Source organism: Carcharhinus amblyrhynchos, chromosome 4 (genome assembly GCF_965287045.1).
Source record: "Carcharhinus amblyrhynchos chromosome 4, sCarAmb.v2.hapA, whole genome shotgun sequence".
NCBI lineage: Eukaryota > Metazoa > Chordata > Chondrichthyes > Carcharhiniformes > Carcharhinidae > Carcharhinus > Carcharhinus amblyrhynchos.
Window position 1 is genome coordinate 85,708,501 of NC_137327.1, and position 19,440 is coordinate 85,727,940.

The 19,440-nt window shown below is 43.2% G+C and overlaps 1 protein-coding gene across 7 annotated transcripts in view; it reads right to left on the minus strand.

Annotated features, from left to right (window-relative positions):
- Positions 1–19,440, minus strand: part of zc4h2 (zinc finger, C4H2 domain containing) — a 115,662-nt gene that overhangs the window by 15,630 nt on the left and 80,592 nt on the right. For 5 of the 7 annotated variants that reach the window (XM_080187444.1, XM_080187443.1, XM_080187442.1 and 2 more), the window contains one exon: positions 1,168–1,339. In XM_080187444.1, coding sequence (XP_080043570.1) covers positions 1,168–1,323 — 156 coding nt within the window. In that variant the 5' untranslated portion in view covers positions 1,324–1,339. Of the gene's footprint in view, positions 1–1,167; positions 1,340–2,339; positions 2,374–16,692; positions 16,721–19,440 lie in introns of those variants that run through there. The other 2 variants (XM_080187447.1, XM_080187448.1) reach the window with 2 other exon arrangements.

Sequence of the window (19,440 nt, forward strand, 5' to 3'; positions counted from 1 at the left end):
GCAGTGCCAGCCTGTGCTCCCTGATACTACCCAAAGGGCAAAGTGCCCATGCCCGAGGGGAACCTTGGCACTGTCCACAGGCATTCGACAGTGCCAAGGGAGTGGGGCCAACCATGGGCAGGGCCTAAGGGTGATCGGTGGAGGTAGAAGGATCCCGCTGCCACTCTGCATGGGGATTGGTTTGGGATGGAGGGAGGCCTGCGATCAGGGCGGGCGTGGTGGTGGGTAGGTGGCGGAGGGGGGGGGGGGGGGGGGGGGGGGTCTGCCGGTGGAGGGGCCTGTCCCGGGGAGTGGGAGAGGGGTTCTGACCCCAGGGGGGTGGGGGGTTGTCTGCCAGGGTGAGGGGTGTGTGGGGATTGCTGCTGCCGGGGGGATGAGCTGAACATCACGGCGCTCTGGAGCAGGGTGGGGTGGGGGTCAGGGCTTGCCCAGGAATTGTTGTGTGGGACACGATCGGGCCATGGGGAGATTGGAGGAGTAGCACTGCAGGGGGGGTCCCAGGCTGGCCAGTGATTGAGTTGGCCAGCAAACGGGGAAACTGACCGATCGGGGCCACTGCGCACACGCAGAGTTCCAGAACTGTCAGATTCTGGTGCGAATAGGCCCTTCCCCCCCCCCCCCCGCCCCCCCACTCCCAAGGTTTTTAATGAGATTCACATTCAGGATCTTTGCAGTGCACAGAGTGTGAAGATTCAAGTAAGAAGTTGAACTGAGAAAACAGTCACGATCTGGAACATTTTCCCAACTAATTCAGCACTTTTGGGAGAATCGCCCCCATGGTTTCAGGTGGATGGCCTTCCAGCAGAACGGTGGGGAAGAAAGGTCACTGACATAAAACATTAATTTTGCTTTTCTACACAGGCACTGCCTGTGTGCTAACTGTTTCGAGTATTTTCTGTTTTTAGTTCAGATTTCCAGCACCTGTTGTATTTTGCTTTTTTCAATTAGACCCTTAAAACTGAATGACTTGAATACTTTCTTGAACCCTAGGCTACGAAAAAGACCCACTTTTATAGCTGTACCCAGAATAACCCGTCTGGCACCAAAATTGAAGAAATCAATTGCAACACTAACTCCTAATGACCATTTTTGTCACAGTCTCCTTTCTTGAAGCTAAAGAGTTCCAGCAGATAAAAATCAATTAGGTGCAATATGTTATCAACATACCACATTGATATCAGCATGGATCAATCGCAATTCTTCTACATGAGCCATCTTCTCTTGGAGCAGTAGATCCATTTCGTGTTTGTAATCTTTCAGGTGCCTTTCTTCAGACTCTAGTGCATCAAATTCTGCCTTCAACCGGGTTTTAATCTTTTCCATTTGCACCGTCTTAGCTCTGCAATGTCAATTTCATACAAACAAGTTTAAAGCAGTATGATTCAGAGCTCCAAAGACTTGCTTTCAGACATACATTCCATCGTCGTGTTTCACGTGATGTGAGATCATTACCATTTACTACATTGAAGCAATTCAAATTTTATCAAGAGATCACATGACTGTGGCATTAGAAGGCTGTCAGCACTTGTAGAACCATAACATCCCTCCCATCATCAACACATTCAGATCAGATAAACTCTGTAAAATAGAAATGCATCTTTAAATCGATCTTTGAAATTCATCTGCTCTAGTTGAAAAGGGATACATGAGGCCACAGCTTGATATCCTATCTGAAGAACAGCACTTCCAACCTTGGGATCCATCAGTCTAATAGGTTCATATCCTGGCGGAGAGTTTGAACGCCTTAACTCAGATGTAACAGACAAACCTTCGTGCGTCACCACTTTGACAAAGTGGAGATGTTTGTGTATTCCAAAGATCCCTTCAGTGAGACCGTCAGTGGCTCCCTGCTCCTGATGTGGAGATGCCGGCGTTGGACTGGGGTAAACACAGTAAGAAGTCTGACAACACCAGGTTCCCCTCTTCGTTGACGAACAGGGGAACCTCAAAAGCTTGTGAGTTTACTATCAAATAAATCAGTTGGACTTAAACCTGGTGTTGTCAGACTTCTTACTGTCCTTGTTCCTGGTCAGGCCATCCAATGCCAGCAAGGTCAGGGGACATGCCAGACAGAGTGCATCCAAAAAAGTCCTCAATGGCAGAATGGGTAAAGAAAGTCCGTGTGTCTCCCTGGCCACAAAGAGGCAAGGTGCAGGGGCAAGCTGATCTTGGTCATAGTTGTTCAACATGTCACCAGAATATGACCCACAACTCATCAAGATCATGTGAACAAAACAACGTGACAAAGCCCCCACATTAAACGAAGTCAAGCACAGGCTTTGACCAGGGTCCATTTACCAAGCCCTGAATTGCTCAGTTGGTGAAGAACATGTACCTACCAGCAAGACATCACCGAAGATCTAAAAAGTCCAAGAGGAAAGATATCAATATCTCAGCCCTAGATCAGTTAGCAACCAATGCAAAATATCCTCACACGTGCAACTCAATTCCAGAATAACCACATCAAATAAAGTCAGCTGTATTAGATTTATGTGCCCAGAGCACTGTCAACACCAGCAAGGCTGGTTTGATGAAATATGTGACCTCCCAGAGTAAAAGCGAGCAGCCTTCACTGCTTCATTCCACAACCCTATGCTCTGTTGAGTGAAAGAATTCCACATGACTGCTCATCTAATTTTAACTTCCTAAACATGTCGCATGACACAATGGCACAGTGGTTAACTGCCTCACAGCACTAGGATCCCGGGTTCAATTCCTGACTTAGATAACTGTCTGTGTGGAGTTTGCACTTCTCCCCATGTTTGCGTGGGTTTCCTCGGGGTGCCCGTTTCCTCCCAGTCTGAAGGACTTGCTGGTTAGGTGCATTGGCCATGCTAAATTCTCCCTCAATGTATCCGAACAGGCAGCGGAGTGTGGCGACTAGGGGATTTTCATGGTAACTTCATTGCAGTGTTAATGTAAGCCTACTTGTGACTAATAAATAAACTTTGATCTCTCCAGTCTCACTATGCTGTGATGGGTTACCTGCCCATTACTAAAGGTAAATAAATATCAGCAAATCATTCTTTTGGTCAATGCTAGATGAGCTGTTTTAATTTTAAAAGAAAAAGGATACTATTCACTAATTATCATTGTTCATAGGCCAAGCTATGGGTATCATCAAGACCTGCTCACAAATAGCATGGTCTTGGTGAAAAAAAAGTCACACAATGCAGTTAATTTGAAAGTTTTCAATGAATAAAGTATACCAGTCATTGGAAATATATTAAATCTTAATTATTATTTTTTCTCTGCCAGCAATGTTCAGTTATTTGTCAATGTTCCAAACATGCTGTCACGGTTGTTTGATATGAAGTGTAAGTACGTTGCCATGTTGCATCTCTTTCTCACACAGACTGCACATGTCAACAGTAGCTGGAACTTCCCAACATCCAAAACTCAGATGAATTTCTAACAGATTCCCAAATCCCCGAAAAAAAAGTAGGACAATGTTGCAGAAACTTTTACCAGCAGTTCTAGTATTAAGTAACCAATTTTATAGGCATGGATTATTTCATTTAATATGTACCTAAATAAATATAATTTCTGGTTACATAAACTGATAAATTGATTAAAGAATTCCAGATAAATCTATTTACCTAGAGAACAGTTAGAAAATGAAACTCACTACCATGGGGAGTGGTTGGGCAAATAGCATAACGCATGTAAGAGAAGTCTAAATGGGTACCTGAGGCAGGAAAGAATAAGTAAATCTTAATGAGGTTAGACGAGACTAAAAAGTGAAAATAAACATTGGCATAGGCCTGTTCACAGCATCCCTACAGGATAGAAGGAGGCCATTTGGCCCATCAGGTCTGTACTGAACACATCCCACCCAGGCCCCATCCCTGTAACGACACACATTTACCCTGCTAATCCCCCTGACACTAGGGTCAATTTAGCATGGCCAATCAACCTAACCCGCACGCCTTTGGACTGGGGGAGGAAGCCACAGCCCCTGGAGGAAACCCACGCAGACAAGGGGAGAAAGTGCAAACTCCACATAGACAGTGGCCTGAGGCCAGAATTGAACTTGGATCCCTGGCACTGAGAGGCAGCAGAGCTAACCACTGCGCCTCCATGCCATCCTTGGGTCTGTTGTGCTGTATATTCCATGTTATTCAATGTGAACTGACTTGGGTAAAGTGGGAAAACGGTGCCTGAATAAGAGTTGTTTGAAGAATATGATTAATTGATGTTGTAAAACTTTCTGTACAAGCAGTCCTCACATTTATAACATTTGAGTTCTGACAAATGGTATTACAGCTCACTTAACAGTTATTGTAAATTGTTTTTGTCTTCAAAACTACAAAAAAAATCAAGGGGTGATTCTATACCTCTGTTCATAGTGTCACAGCCATATGTTGAAAGCAAGGGAACATTATTTTTCAGTGAAAATGGGGTTCAAAAACTAATGCCCCATTGAGAACATTTTCCCTATGGGAAATCTGATTCCGACTTATGACATTTCAACTTCAACTTGGTTTCAGGAACCAACTGTGTCACAAATCTGAGGACTGTCTGCATTGCATATCATGGTAATGACAAAAAAAAGAAAATAAAGGAAAAGATACATGTGGAACACCTTTCAGGACATTACTAAACACTACATAGTTAATGAAGTATTTTGAAGTACAGGCACTGTTGCAATATAAAGGAAAGTTGACAGCCCATCTATCAAACAACAATGAAATAAATTACTAAATAATCTGCTTTAATAGTGTCAGTTGAGGAATAAATAATGGGCAAGTACTGGGAGAATTCCCCTCCTCTGCTTCTGATCAATGGTGTGGGATCTTTCACATGTACCTGAGGAGCAGATAGAGCCTCTATAACATTTGATTTGATTTATTGTCATATGTATTAACATACAGTTAAAAGTATTGTTTCTTGCACGCTCTTCAGACAAAGCATATCGTTCATAAAGAAGGAAAGGAGTGCAGAATGTAGTGCTACAGCCATGGCTAGGGTGTAGAGAAAGATCAACTTAATGCAAGGTAAGTCCATTCAAAAGTTTAACAGCAGCAGCGAAGAAGCTGTTCTTAGTATATGACCTCCGACTTTTGTATCTTTTTAGCGACGGAAGGAGGTAGAAGAGAGAATGTCCGGGGTGCGTGGTGTCCTTAATTACACCAGCTTCTTTGCAAAGGCAGCGGGAAGTGTAGACAGAGTCAATGGATGGGAGGTTGATTTCCATGATGGACTGGCTACATTCATGACCTTTTGTAGTACCTTACAGAGCTGAGCAGAGCAGGAGCCATACCATGCTGTGATACAACCAGAAAGAATGACTTCTATGATGCATCTGTAAACGTTGGTGAGAATCGTGGCTGACGTGCCAAATTTCCTTAGTCTTCTGAGAAAGTAGAGGCCTTGGTGGGCTTTCTTAACTATAGTGTCGACATGGGGGGACCAGGACAGGTTGCTGGTGATCTGGACACTTAAACACCTGAATCTCTCAACCCTTTCTACTTCGTCCCCTTGGATGTAGGAAGGTGCATGTTCTCCTTTATGCTTCCTGAAGTCGATGACAATTTCCTTCGTTTTGTTGACATTAGGGGAGAGATTATTGTTGCCATGCCAGTTCAGCAGATTCTCTATCACATTCTTATACTCTGTCTCATCATTGTTTGTCTGAGATCTGACCCACAACAGTGGTGTTGTCAGCAAACTTGAAAATCAAATTGATGGGGAATTTGGCCATAGTCACAGGTGCCTGAATGACATGATTGTTACTAGAGAGGCAGTGCTCGACAGACTGGAGGGACTGATTGTGGACAAGTCCCCAGGACCGGATGGAATGCATTCAAGGGTTCTGAAAGAAATGGCAGAGGTGATAGTGGATGCTTTGATGATTATTTTCCAAACCTCGCTGGATTTCAGGGAAGTGCCGGAAGATTGGAAAGCGGCTAATGTTACGCCGTTGTTTAAGAAGGGTGGCAGGCAAAAGGCAGGGAATTATAGGCCGGTTAGTTTAACGTCTGTTGTAGGTAAAATATTAGAATCCGTGATCAAGGAGAAAATAGCAAGGCGTCTTGAGGAGAATTGTTTGATAGAGCAGACGCAGCACGGTTTCGTTAAGGGGAAGTCGTGTCTGACAAATTTATTGGAGTTCTATGAGGATGTGTCTAGTGCGGTGGATAGAGGAGAGCCGGTGGATGTGGTGTTTCTTGATTTTCAGAAGGCGTTTGATAAGGTGCCGCACAAGAGGTTATTACAGAAGGTTAGGGCGCATGGAGTTGGGGGTAGGGTGTTAGCGTGGATAGGGGATTGGCTGTCAAATAGGAGGCAGAGAGTGGGGGTCAATGGGTGCTATTCGGATTGGCAGTTAGTGATTAGTGGAGTGCCCCAGAGATTGGTGCTGGGGCCTCAGCTATTTATCATTTACCTAGATGATCTGGAGGAGGGAACTGGGTGTATGGTGTCGAAATTTGCTGATGACACCAAGATTGGTGGAATGGCAAATTGTGCGGAGGGTGTGGAAAGTCTGCAGAAGGATCTAGATAGGCTGGGTGAATGGGCCAGGAACTGGCAAATGGAATTTAATGTTAGCAAGTGTGAAGTTGTCCATTTTGGAAGGAATAATGGTAGGAAGGACTATTACTTACATGGCGAAAAACTGCAGCATGCAGCGGTGCAGAGGGACCTGGGGGTCCTTGTGCATGAAAAACCCAGCCTGCAGGTGGTCAGGAAGGCGAATGGGATGCTGGCCTTCATAGCGAGGGGGATTGAATATAAAAGTAGGGAGGTCTTGCTGCAACTGTACAGGGCACTGGTGAGGCCGCAGCTGGAGTACTGTGTGTAGTTTTGGTCGCCGCATTTACACAAGGATATTTTGGCCTTGGAGGGAGCGCAGAGGAGGTTTACTAGGCTGGTACCGGAGTTCAGGGGGTTGAGCTATGAGGAGAGGCTGAATAAACTAGGCTTGTACTCGTTAGAGTTTAGAAGAATGAGGGGAGATCTCATTGAGACATATAAGATGATGAATGGGATGGATAGGATAGAGGTGGAGAGGCTCTTCCCACTCAGAAAGGACAGTAGGACTAGGGGGCACAGCCTCAAGATAAAGGGGGGGCAGTTTAGAACAGAGTTGAGGAGGAACTTCTTCACTCAAAGGGTGGTGAATCTCTGGAATTCTCTGCCCGTTGAAGTGGTGGAGGCTACCTCGCTAAATATATTTAAGACGCGGGTAGATAGGTTTTTGAAAGGCAAGGGGATTAAGGGTTATGGGGAGAGGGCGGGAAAGTGGAACTGAGCCACGACAGATCAGCCATGATCTTAATGAATGGCGGGGCAGGCTCGAAGGGCTAGATGGCCTACTCCTGCTCCTATTTCTTATGTTCTTATGTGTATAAGGATTCCTTTCTTTCCTCAATGTGAAAAACTGAATGCGGCTATAGTGTTCAACCAGCATCTGTAAAACCTAGACTTACAACAGGATCAGGTTCAATTGCAACACTTTTCCACCTTCGTCAGGCGATACAAACGGAAGATACTATGCAAAGCATGATCATTTCAGATAGGTGCTAGAAGACATCCAATAGTTTGGAATAAACTCTAAATTTAGGCAGGAACAAGGCATGTAATTTTACTATTAGGACATGACAGGGATTAATGGAAGAGTGGCTGTGGGGAATGGGGAAATGAGTTGGTGAGAAATAAATAAAGACTAAGCAATCACAAAACACTGAATAAAGGTTATATGCAATGTCAGGACTCTGAACAGAACACATTTGAGTGCTTTCTCTCATCTTTTACAGACTTGTATTTTCATTTTCCAAGGATTTGTCCTAAAACCGATTCTGGCAATGCAACAGAGCAGATGCAAATAATTTGCATCATTCCTCATTATATTTTTATTACAATTGGTCCCTGTTCAATCTGGCACTCACTCAGTCTCCTGGCATCCTTATTTTCTTTTTGATGTGTCTAATGATCTGTAGAGTACTTTCTGTTTTCAATTTGCCTCAACTGTAATACATGTCATGAAGAATAGTCTCACAAATGATCTGGCGAGTAAAAGAATTCTGCTCCTGTGGATTGCCTTCTACCAAAAAAAATCAGAGCCTTCACTGGAAAAAGTTGTATTAGAATGAGTATGTAAAAAGCAGCAAGAGACATTGAGTAGGTTGAATATGGCCAATTTAAAAGGTGTAATGAGGCTATCATGTAATCCCTACAGTGCAAAAAAAGGCCATTTGGCCTACTGAGTCTGCATCAACTCTCCAACCAATCATATTACCCAGGCCCACCCCTTGCCCTATGCCCATAATCCCATACATTTATTCCACTAATCCGCCTAACTTGCATAATCTTTGGACACTAAGGGGCAATTTAACATGGCCAATCCACCTAATTGGCACATCTTTGGACTGACAGAGGAAACTGGAACACCCAGAGGAAACCCATGCAGACTTCAAACAGACAGTGACCTGTGACCAGAATTGAACCTGGGACCCTGGCACTGTGAGGCAGCAGTACTAACCACTGTGCCACCCTTCTTAATTTTTGAAAATATGATCTTTCAACTGACTACAACTTTTGCAATTTGCACAGAGAGCAAACTGCTTAAAAATGCAAAGCTGCATTCCATTGTGAAGATGGGAAACAAACAAATCACCCTCAGGGAAATGTGAAGAGAGAAACATTTCCTTTAATCCAGACACTCATTGAAACCACTGCAAGTGACAATGGCAATGTCCAGAAAGCCTTCAGCAGATGAAACAACCTGTGGGCTGCTCGCTTTCATCCTGTCCTTGGACTCTGACTCCCCTTATTTCTAATACCTCTGCGTGTAGTTCTAATATGTTTTCTCTGGGTCCTTTACATGGTGCCTGCAATTGTTTCTGGTCCCACTTTCTTGGCCTCCCTACAGCGTGTTTCCCACAGTAGGAAGCAGCATGCCATTCATCAGCAGTGGGATCATCTGGTCCCACCGCTGTCACTCCGTGGCCTGGGCCTCAGCTTCTCCTTCTGCGACTGGATGCTGAACTTCCTAACTCACAGACCACAGTCAGTAAGGATAGGCAACAACATCTCCTCCACGATCATCCTCCACACAGGTGCCCCACAAGGTTGTGTTCTCAGCCCCCTACTATACTCTTTATACACCTATGACTGTGCGGCCAAATTCCCCTCCAACTCAATTTTCAAGTTTGCTGACGATACCACTGTAGTGGGTCGGATCTCAAACAATGACGAGAGAGAGAGTACAGGAATGAAACAGAGAATCTGGTGAACTGGTGCGGTGCCAATAACCTCTCCCTGGATGTCCACAAAGTGAAGGAGATTGTCATCGACTTCGGGAAATGTAAAAGGAGAACATGCCCCTGTCTACATCAATGGGGCCAAAGTAGAAAAGGTCAAAAGCTTCAAGTTTTTAAGTGTCCACATCACCAACAACCTGTCCTGGTCCCCCCATTGCTGACACTATAGTTAAAAAGGCACACCAATGCCTCTACTTTCTCAGAAGGTTAAGGAAATTTGGCATGTCACCTACGACTCTCACCAACTTTTACAGATGCACCATAAAAAACATTCTTTCTGCTTGTATCACAGGTTGGTATGGCTCGTGCTTTGCCCAAGACCACAACAAAATACAAAAGGTCATGAGTGTAGCCCAATCCATCACACAAACCAGCCTCCCATCCATTGACTCTGTCTGACAGAGACAGAGCCTCGGAAAAGCAGCCAGCATAATTAAGGACCCCACTCATCCCAGTTATTCTCTCTTCCACCTTCTTCCGTCAGGGAAAAGATACAAAAGTGTGAGGCCACATACCAACCGACTGAAAAACAGCTTCTTCCCTGCTGCTGTCAGACTTCTGAATGGACCTACCTTGCATTAAATTGATCTTTCTCTACAACCTAGCTCTAACTGCAATACTACATTCTGCACTCTTTCATTTCCTTCTCTATGAATGGTATGCTTTGTATAGCGCGCAAGAAATAATCCTTTTCACTGTATGTTAATACATGTGAAAATAATAAAGCAAATCAGTCAATGGGTTTTGCCATTTCTAGTGGAGGTGCGCCATTGGCCAAAAATTTCCATCCAATGTTTTTATGTTTCTAGCTAGTTTTCTTCCATACTTACTTTCTCCCTCTTTTATAATTAGTCATTCTTTGCTTTTTTTATTATTTTCCATTCAATCCTCTGAATTGCTACTATTCTTTATGGAACTATACGCTTTTTCATTCAATTTGATATTAACTTTATCCTCCTTAGTTAGCCACAGATGGTCGCAAGCTTTCTCTCTGTTTTCTCACTGCAATGTATCTTTGCTGAGGGTTTTGAAATAATTCCTTAAGTGTCTGCCTCTGCTAGTCCACATCCACTGACCTATCCCTTAACCTATTTCCAAGCTTCACTTTAGTTAATTCTGACTTCATGTACTGATATTTGCCCCTATTTAAACATAAAACACCAGCTTTAGACTCACTCTTCTCTCCCTCAAACTGGATATAACATTCAATCATGTTATGATCACTACTATCTAGGGGCACCTTTACTATGGGGTCATTAATTCTATCACATTGCACATTACCAGATCTAGAATAGCCTACTGTCTGGTTGGCTATAGATTGTGCTGCTCTAAGACACTGTCCCAACAACACTATGGGTTTACTTTAAGATTGCCTTTGCCAATATGATTCATCTAATCTATATGTAGATTAAAACCACTCATGATTATCACCATACTTTTCTCACAAGTGTACTTACGCAAGGATATTTTGGCCTTGGAGGGAGTGCAGAGGAGGTTTACTAGGCTGATGCCGGAGTTGAGGGGGTTGAGCTATGAGGAGAGGCTGAATAAACTAGGCTTGTACTCGTTAGAGTTTAGAAGAATGAGGGGAGATCTCATTGAGACGCATAAGATGATGAATGGGACGGATAGGATAGAGGTGGAGAGACTCTTCCCGCTCAGAAAGGACAGTAGGACTAGGGGGCACAGCCTCAAGATAAAGGGGGGGGCGGTTTAGAACGGAGTTGAGGAAGAACTTCTTCACTCAAAGGGTGGTGAATCTCTGGAATTCTCTGCCCGTTGAAGTGGTGGAGGCTACCTCGCTAAATATTTTTAAGACGCGGGTTGATGGGTTTTTGATGAGAGGGGATTAAGGGTTATGGGGAGAGGGCGGGAATGTGGAACTGAGCCACGACAGATCAGCCATGATCTTACTGAATGGCGGGGCAGGCTTGAAGGGCCAGATGGCCTACTCCTGCTCCTATTTCTTATGTTCTTATTAGTTCTTCATGTATACCACATCCAAACAGCATGGTTACTGTTAGGGGTCCTATAAGCTAATCCGAAAAGTGACCTCTTACCTTTGAGATTTCTTATTTCTACCAGAACTGAATCTACTTCTTGATCTGTGGAACTAAAGTCATCTCTCTTTCTTGTGCTAACATTATCTTCAGTTAACAGAGCTATCCCTCTACCTTTTCCTAACTCTTTGTGCTTCCAAAATGCCATGTGCCCTTAAATATTCAGGTCCCAGCCTGTCATCTTGCAAGCATGTCTCTGAAATAGAAATATGCATGATCTGACAGCTATTTTGAGCTGACAATTTTGTCTCCTTGTCCCTTGCAGCCCCCTTTCCACTGTCATTCAGCTGGATGGGACTGCTCTTACCTGTTTCCTTTCTTATCTAATCATAGGTAGAGTATCACTTGCAATGGCTTCTCTTCCTGCTCCCGCATGATTGTCCCCGAAGCATCTATCCCTGGAACCTATCCCTCATCTATATGCTATCTCTTGGTGACATCATCCAAAGGCAAGGTATAAGTTTTCACATGCATGCTGATGACCCCCAGCTCTACTTCACTACCAACGCTCACAGCTCCTCTACTGTCGCTGAGTTGTCATTCTGATATACAACATCCAGTCCTGGATGAACAGAAATTTCCTCCAATTAAATTTTGGGAAGACTGAAGCCATTGTCTTCCGATCCACTCCAAACTCTCTTTCCTTACTACCAATTCCAGCCTTCTCCCTGGAAAAGGACTGTGACTAAGTATGTGATTAACAATCACAACTTTGATGCCGTAACTGATCCCATAATGAGCTTCCAACTATATCTTTGTGCCATCATCAAGACAGCCTATTTCTACTGCCTCAACATGCCCAATTTTGCATCTATTTCAGTTCACCTGCTGCTGAATCGCTCATTCATGCTTTTGCTACCTCTAGACTTAACCATTCTAATGCACAGCTAGCTGGTCTCCCACATCCCACTCTATGTAAATTTGAGGTAATCTAAACTTTGCTTCCTGTGCCTTCTCCTGCAACAAGTCCCACTCCCCTGTGCCCACATTGGTTCCTGTTAAAGCAAAGTCCTGATTTAAAATTTTCTTCCTTGTTTTCAAATTGCTCCACGACTTTGCCCGAGTGCCCTGGTCAATATTAATTCCCTAATTAACCGAAATAGACAATCTGATCATTGTGCATTGCTATTTGCAGGAAATTACTGTGTTAAAGAAAGCTGGCTGTTTCCTACATTACAACAGTGACTGCTTTTCAGAAGCATTTTACTGCCTGTAAAACATTTTGGGGTGTGCTGTGGTGATTAAAAAGGTGCTACATAAATGTCATTCTATTGGAATTACATGCCTCGTTCACACCTCTCCTGAGAATTTAGTTCCAAAGCATGGACTCCCTCTGGCACCTGTTTGAAGTGGTCATGCTTTGCATGGTAACTTCAGCTTGCATCAGTGGAAAAGGATTGCAACAGAGCCTGGTTCTGGCATAAAAGTTAAGGTTTTACAGACACTGGTGGACATCAATAGCTGCATTCAGGTTTTTACATTGAGGAAAACAGGGGAAATGCAAAGTTATTTCCTAAATTTTCTTCTGTTCCAATTTTTTCTATCTTCTCCTAATGCTGATAGACAAAACTTCAGTCTCTGAACCAAGCAGATATGAGTCAAGGCAGCAAATGCTGGTAGGCAAATCCTATTATTGCAGGAATTGCATCTTGTACTTTCTCATTTGAATGGCGTTGTCCTTTTCTTTTACTGAGACTGTTAGTGGCTTTACTTTTTCGTCATTGGAGCACCAAATCAATTTTCTTGTTAGAATCTTGGATTTGCACCTTTCTTTCCAACAGACCCCATTTTGACACGAAAATGAAAATTTGCCAAGCAGGTCATTCAAAGAAGAAAATGGTAACTTTAAGGCAACTACATGTTTTTTGCATCACACCCCTCAAAGAAACTGCAGCTGGAAGAACGGCCACAGCGGTGTCACACATTAACGGAACTGAAGAGTATTGTGATTGGTTACTCTCATTCACCATATCCTGAAGGTCATTGTGATTGGTTACTCTTATTAGCCACTTCCTCTCTTCACTTAACATAAGATTATTTTCATAATATGAACAGATTGAAAAAAACAAAATTCTGACACAAGGGTCATTTAATGTTAGAAATGCCTCTATCAAGCTTCCTTCCATAAAACTACCCTTTTGTATGGAGTTCTAGGGAGTCTAACCTTTCTTCTGGCTCCTGTGGAAATACGCAGACTACCGTGACCTGGCAAAAGAATTTGAAAATACTAACTATGAAATATAAATGGCAATAGAAAAAAAATGATTTCAATTATTTCAATGTTTTAAGTTTAAGCCATTAAATAGAAATTCTGAGTTAATGATACTGTTTAGTTTGAGGATTTTTAATATTACTGAGAAAGAGACATTTTGTGCCGAAGATTAATTTACGAGGTGTTCCAATGCCATCCTTGGGTATCATAATGGAGGTTAGTCAGCTTGTTGACCTGCCTTGGGCCATGACAAATAATCACCTGGTTAAGAATTCAACAAGGGAAAAACATCTCTTGGTTATTGAGCTGTGACAACATCAAAACCTTAAATTCATTGTGGAAGAAAAAGTCTTTTCATTTTCAGGCAAATATATCAGGATGACAGTCATACTCACAAAACAACAGAAAATGCACTCTGTCCCAAGTAACTCGTGGTCAATGCCACCCATGTTTGATCTACTAAAACTTGATGAAATTACCAATCACATTCAATCAGCTAACTTGTCTGACATGTTTTGCCTCGTCAACTTATCAGTGATAATCTTTTTATAGAGAGGTATTACTAAAGATATTACTTCAGTGACAGCCTTACATCTCAAAAGACAATGGTTTGCTCCAGGGTGGTCAATTCTGTGTTAAGCATCACCTGGTAAGGCTCAGGAGCCCCACTCTGCCACACTTTCTGTAGAGGAAGGCAGTGGCTGAGAAGGGGCATGATCCACTGCTCCCTGTTCTCTCTGGGCCCTCTTCTCAGCCAGCTGAGCATTCTGTTTCCAACAAAAGCTTTCCAAAAAGTCAGCTTTCAATGTCATGGCTGTCAGTGACTGTCTCCCAGTTGTCAGAGCCAATGTCTGCCATTTTCATATCTTAACATTGCTTCCAGATGTCCTTGTAGCAGAAGTATGGAAATCCAGGGACTGGTAACCCAGTGGTCAGTTCACCATGCAGAAGATCATTAGGTATATGACTTTCATTTCAACAATGAACATGGCCAAAGCAGTACAGACCAGCAGCAATAGTTGAACTATGAGCTTATGTTGTTGGAATTAGGATACTCCTAGGAGTTGGTGAGTCTATCCTAACAAGAGATGATGAGGAGACATCTTAGACAGTGAACTTATAAACTATCCAGCCTTTTCTTCTGCCTTGCAGAAGAGAAGTCCCTCTGTTGTACAGGAGTGCATGAAGGACACAGGCATAGATGATTTGCAGTATAGTACATCAGTCAGATTGCTGTTGGCCCATACTCTGGACATAACTGCTTCAGCTTTTGTGACATGTGTATTTATTTCATCATCGAGTAACAGATTGCTGATGATTGCGGCATCTAGATATGTGAAACTATCAATGCTTTCCAGTCTTACATTGCCAATGATGATAGATGGTGTTTGGGAACATTTTGGACCATGACTTTTGTTTTCCTGATGCTGATGATCAAAGCAATCACCTTACAGGCATGAGATAATCCGTCTATTAGATGCTGAAGATGTTCTTTGTTATGGAACACTGTAACGGCACCCCAAGCATAGAGCAACTTTCTGATGAGGCCTTGGTGTACCTTTGTCTTGGACCTCAGTTGAGCAAAGCTGATCAAATTTCTGTCAACTGTAGTAAATAAGTAGACACTTTCCGTAGATGACTTGGAGGGATATGACAGCAGCAAAATTAATATGGCAAGGAATACTGGTGCTAAAACACAACCCTCTGGCCCCACTGAGGATCTCAAGGATTTGGATGCTGCCACGTCATGGCTGACCTTATCCGCCATATCGCAGAAAGAGGAGATCGCAATAAGCAGCTTCAGCTGGCATTCAGTTATCTCCAGCAGCTTAAATAGACCCACATGGTCAAATGTCTTAGTGAGATTGATGAACGCAATACACAGTGATTCCCCCTTGTTCACGACATTTCTCCTGCAACTGTCGGACTGGGAAGGTGATGTCAATTGCCGATCTGGGATAGGTGCATTCAGCCAAGATTTGCAGTTTGACAAGGGCAACACGGCAAATACTTTTCCCATCAGCAGGGAAATGCCTCCACAGTTGTTGTAGTCACCCTTGCTCTTGTACAGGATCACAATCTTATGCACTGCTCAATCCCCCCAGCCGCACAGAGAAGTTTGGGCAGATGCTACAAGAGCACCAGTTTCCTGTGCTTATGAGCTTGGGTGGAATGTCATCAGCACCTCGCGCTTTGTCCATGGCAAGCGCATCAGTAACTTTGTGGTTGCACTGTAAGTTTACTCTTTAGCTCTGACATGACAGACGGGCTTTTTATGGTGTCCAGAGCTTCCTTGATGACAGCATTCTCTCAAGAGTAGAACTCAAATTAGTGTTACACCCATTTCTCCAACTGTTTAGTGATGACCTCCCCTGTCTTTGTTTTCTAGGCAGCAGTCTTCTTTGGTGATGGATCTACTGCTTTTTTAAAATATATTTTTACTGAAGAATTTTGCCATTTTTACAAACAGCTGGAATTCTCCTGACCCACCCATCACAGGAATTGTAGCAGGCAGGGGGGTAGACCACGCAAAGGTCCATTGACCTTGGGCAGAATTCTCCGGTTTTGGGGCGAATGTGGTTGGAGAATCCCACCCAACATAACCAATCTTCAAGGATTGATGAAGTAGAGCATGATCTTTTTTCCACATATGCATACAGAAAGAGACAAGAGAGGACCAACAGAGTTGGTTTGGATTATTCTTTACAAATGGTGCCTCCAAAAGATACAAACAACTAAAGGATGTTTCAGAGATTGGGAAGAACAAGATAACGAGATAAATCCAGGAATACGTAGCATAAAAGTGCATCCCTCACTTACAGGATACTAGAGACGGAATCACATAACTTATGTTCCAGGATTTTCAAAGTAATGACTGCCATTGTGTATTCAGCCAAGGAGAACATAGGGTATTGATACAAGTATAGAAAAGGCTGATCAGTCAAAGATTCTCACACCATGCTAAGGTGTGCACCAAAGCATATTTCCCTCATTGCCACCTATATCATGGGCATCACTGATACAAAACAATGTACTTTCCCAGGATATGAACTCCGTTTGCACTTGCACAGGAGTCCATCTGAGATTCTTTCTAACCCCAAAAATACAAGAACAAACTACATGACACCAATAGTTCTCAGGGGGTTTTACTCACCAGCTGTGAGGACATCTTGGGCCATATTCGCAACCTCTTCATCAAATCACCATCCATCTCCTCACAGCTGGTCATATTAGCTATGACAACAGTAAAGGATACCACATAATATATACCACCATTATAAATACAAGAAAAGATAGATAAGTATGGCACAGCTCTCGTGCCATACATCCGACCTAGCACACTCTGCAACACTCTCAAGCTTTTTAAGGATATTAAACCACTAGGATTCAGTTTTGACACAGGACCAGAAGCAATGCAGATTGTTCCTGTGTGCCACCTTGCACCCCTGGCATAATGAAGCTATAGTAAGATCACACCTTTGTCTTTGACTAGGAGTAATTAAAGGAACACACAGATGGATGCACTCTACTGTAAACAAATGGATGTCCCTGGTTTTCAAAGGATAGCAGGCACAATTTGCTGCAGTCCTCATGCACTCGATCAGCCTTGTCAACATGATAAATAATGTCACAAAATCAAAAAATAATGTAACAACAAAGGATAATCTCCAGGACTAGTAAGGAACTGCACATTGTGCATTCAAATTATTGCTATCCACAGAGTTTAGAGAGGCCAGAGCCTTAGTAGGATTGTCCAACAGACTTAAGGATGCATCAGATATCATCTTCAGGGTAGCAGGATAAAACAGAGCTCACAGCATTCAGATAGCTTCCAGATGCTTTCCAGCTTTATCAAAACATCTGCAAATGAAGCGATGAAAACATATGATAACCGGCCAGGGTCAGGCCTTGAAAACAGGATATGACGTGCCCCCTTTAAAATTAATTCGTCCAGCTTTCACGTCGAGATTTAAAAAAACATGGCCAATTCTCAAAAAATTTAGTTAGGAGCTCACCCTCAGATCCTTGTGGAGAGCCCATCACACAGACATGCCTCTTCCAGCCCCAGCCCTCCAGATCAATGAGGACATCTGATATACCATGTAGCTGATCTTCCAAGAATTGAAAGAGGGCCTCAACTGAGGAAGTACAATTAGCGACAATAAGGATTCTTTCCTCCGCTTCATCAAACTGCTTATTGTTACTCTGCAGTTCAGCAATATGAGCACTGAACTTCTGTGCCAAAAAGCTGAGTTTGTCATCGCTAACTTTAATCATAAAGACAGTCATCATTTACAAAACTTTCAATGTCGCTGGGTCAAGAGCCGCTCAGCTCACTGTCAAATCACCATATGGAGGGCTCAGCTCCATCCTTGCTACTTCCAACTGCTTCTTTCTAGCGAGGGTTTTCAAGACTTTACTCAGCACTTTGTCTCCAAACGTAACCAGAAATCTTCCAGGGCCACGATACTGAGTTTTCACTCCAAGATTAGGTGCTTACGGGCTGTGCATCAGGATGTCAGAGCTCACAGAAACATAGCCATTTTTAGCACTCCCCCCCACCCCCCATTGCCTTTATGATGCTTTCATGCATGCCCATGGCATTCCCCCTGTCGAAGGACATCCAGATATTCTGGAAAAGTTCTGACTAATAGTCATTGGTGCCTAGCAATGTGTTGGACTGTACTTCAAATGGCTCTTTGCACTCAGAGTCTTCTCGGTTGGATTTCCCTTGTGATTAATGAGAGTGGACTGCTCGGGTTCAATGACAGTTCTATCACAGTGATGTTATCCTCAGCTTTTTTCTGCTTCCCATATGTTGAGAGTGTGGTGGTGTAGATGGTGTCTCAAAGTATGTTCCATTTCACTTTGCATTCTGTTAGGGAATATCAGAGAGTATCTGTTCAATCAAGCAGAAGAACTTTTTTTAATCTGGGTAGGTATTATGCTGAAGTTGGTACAAGGACAACATACCTGCTTTGAATGACAAAACTTCAAAGGTTGCATCCAAATCCTGGGAGTGACCTGTATCACAGTGGGTGCTGTGGTAGCTATAGGTGTTCAGAATATTCTATGGAGAGTCATAGTTGGTGCTGATCAGATCCACTGCCCTGATCTTGGATGCCTCCAGGACACTTTTCAGCATGATTTCTTCTGAAAGAAGATGCTGGTTACACAAAGCTATCTGTTCTCATTTATCTTTCCCAATCTATGATGTCCAAGGTAAGAGAGCCATGCCTCATAGAGTGTATACACACCTGTGTTGAAATCCCTCAGCAGATAAAGAAAGGGATTCTGCTAATAGCAATGACAAGTTCCTTATAGAAGTAGTCTTTTGCCCTCTGTCATGGAGCACAGCGTTGGAGAATAGATAACCATGAAGTTAACTGTTTGAGTTGAGAGTTGTTGCAGACGGCATGTTCTGAAATTTTGTGGGGGTTCTATCATTGAGAATGGTGAGTTCCATACAGCAAAGCCTACACCTTGTTCATTCATTTCCTCTGAAACCTTCCGCTGCTAGATTAACTAATAATGTTTTTCTTTCAGTATCAGCCTTTGGTGAGCCTTGTCTTTTGTAGAAAGCTATGTCAATATTCAATCTATCAAGTTCCAAGTTGATCATGGCTGTCTTGTGTGCATTATTGACTATCTGCAAGTCAACTGTCAGTCTCAAACACATGGCCTAGATGCTCCAGATTGCGAAACAGAGTTGGCATCTTCTTTCATTTCATGTATTTGTCAGGTGCAATGGATTCTGCCCACTTGTTGAGCAAAGACCCTATAGCTCCAAGCACCTACTGAAGAAGGGGGAGCATGGGCTATTAAGCACCTTAATAGTTGGAGGACTGTCCAGCTTGAGGTTGACTGGCGCTGGTCAGTGGGACGACAACCCTTCCCACTG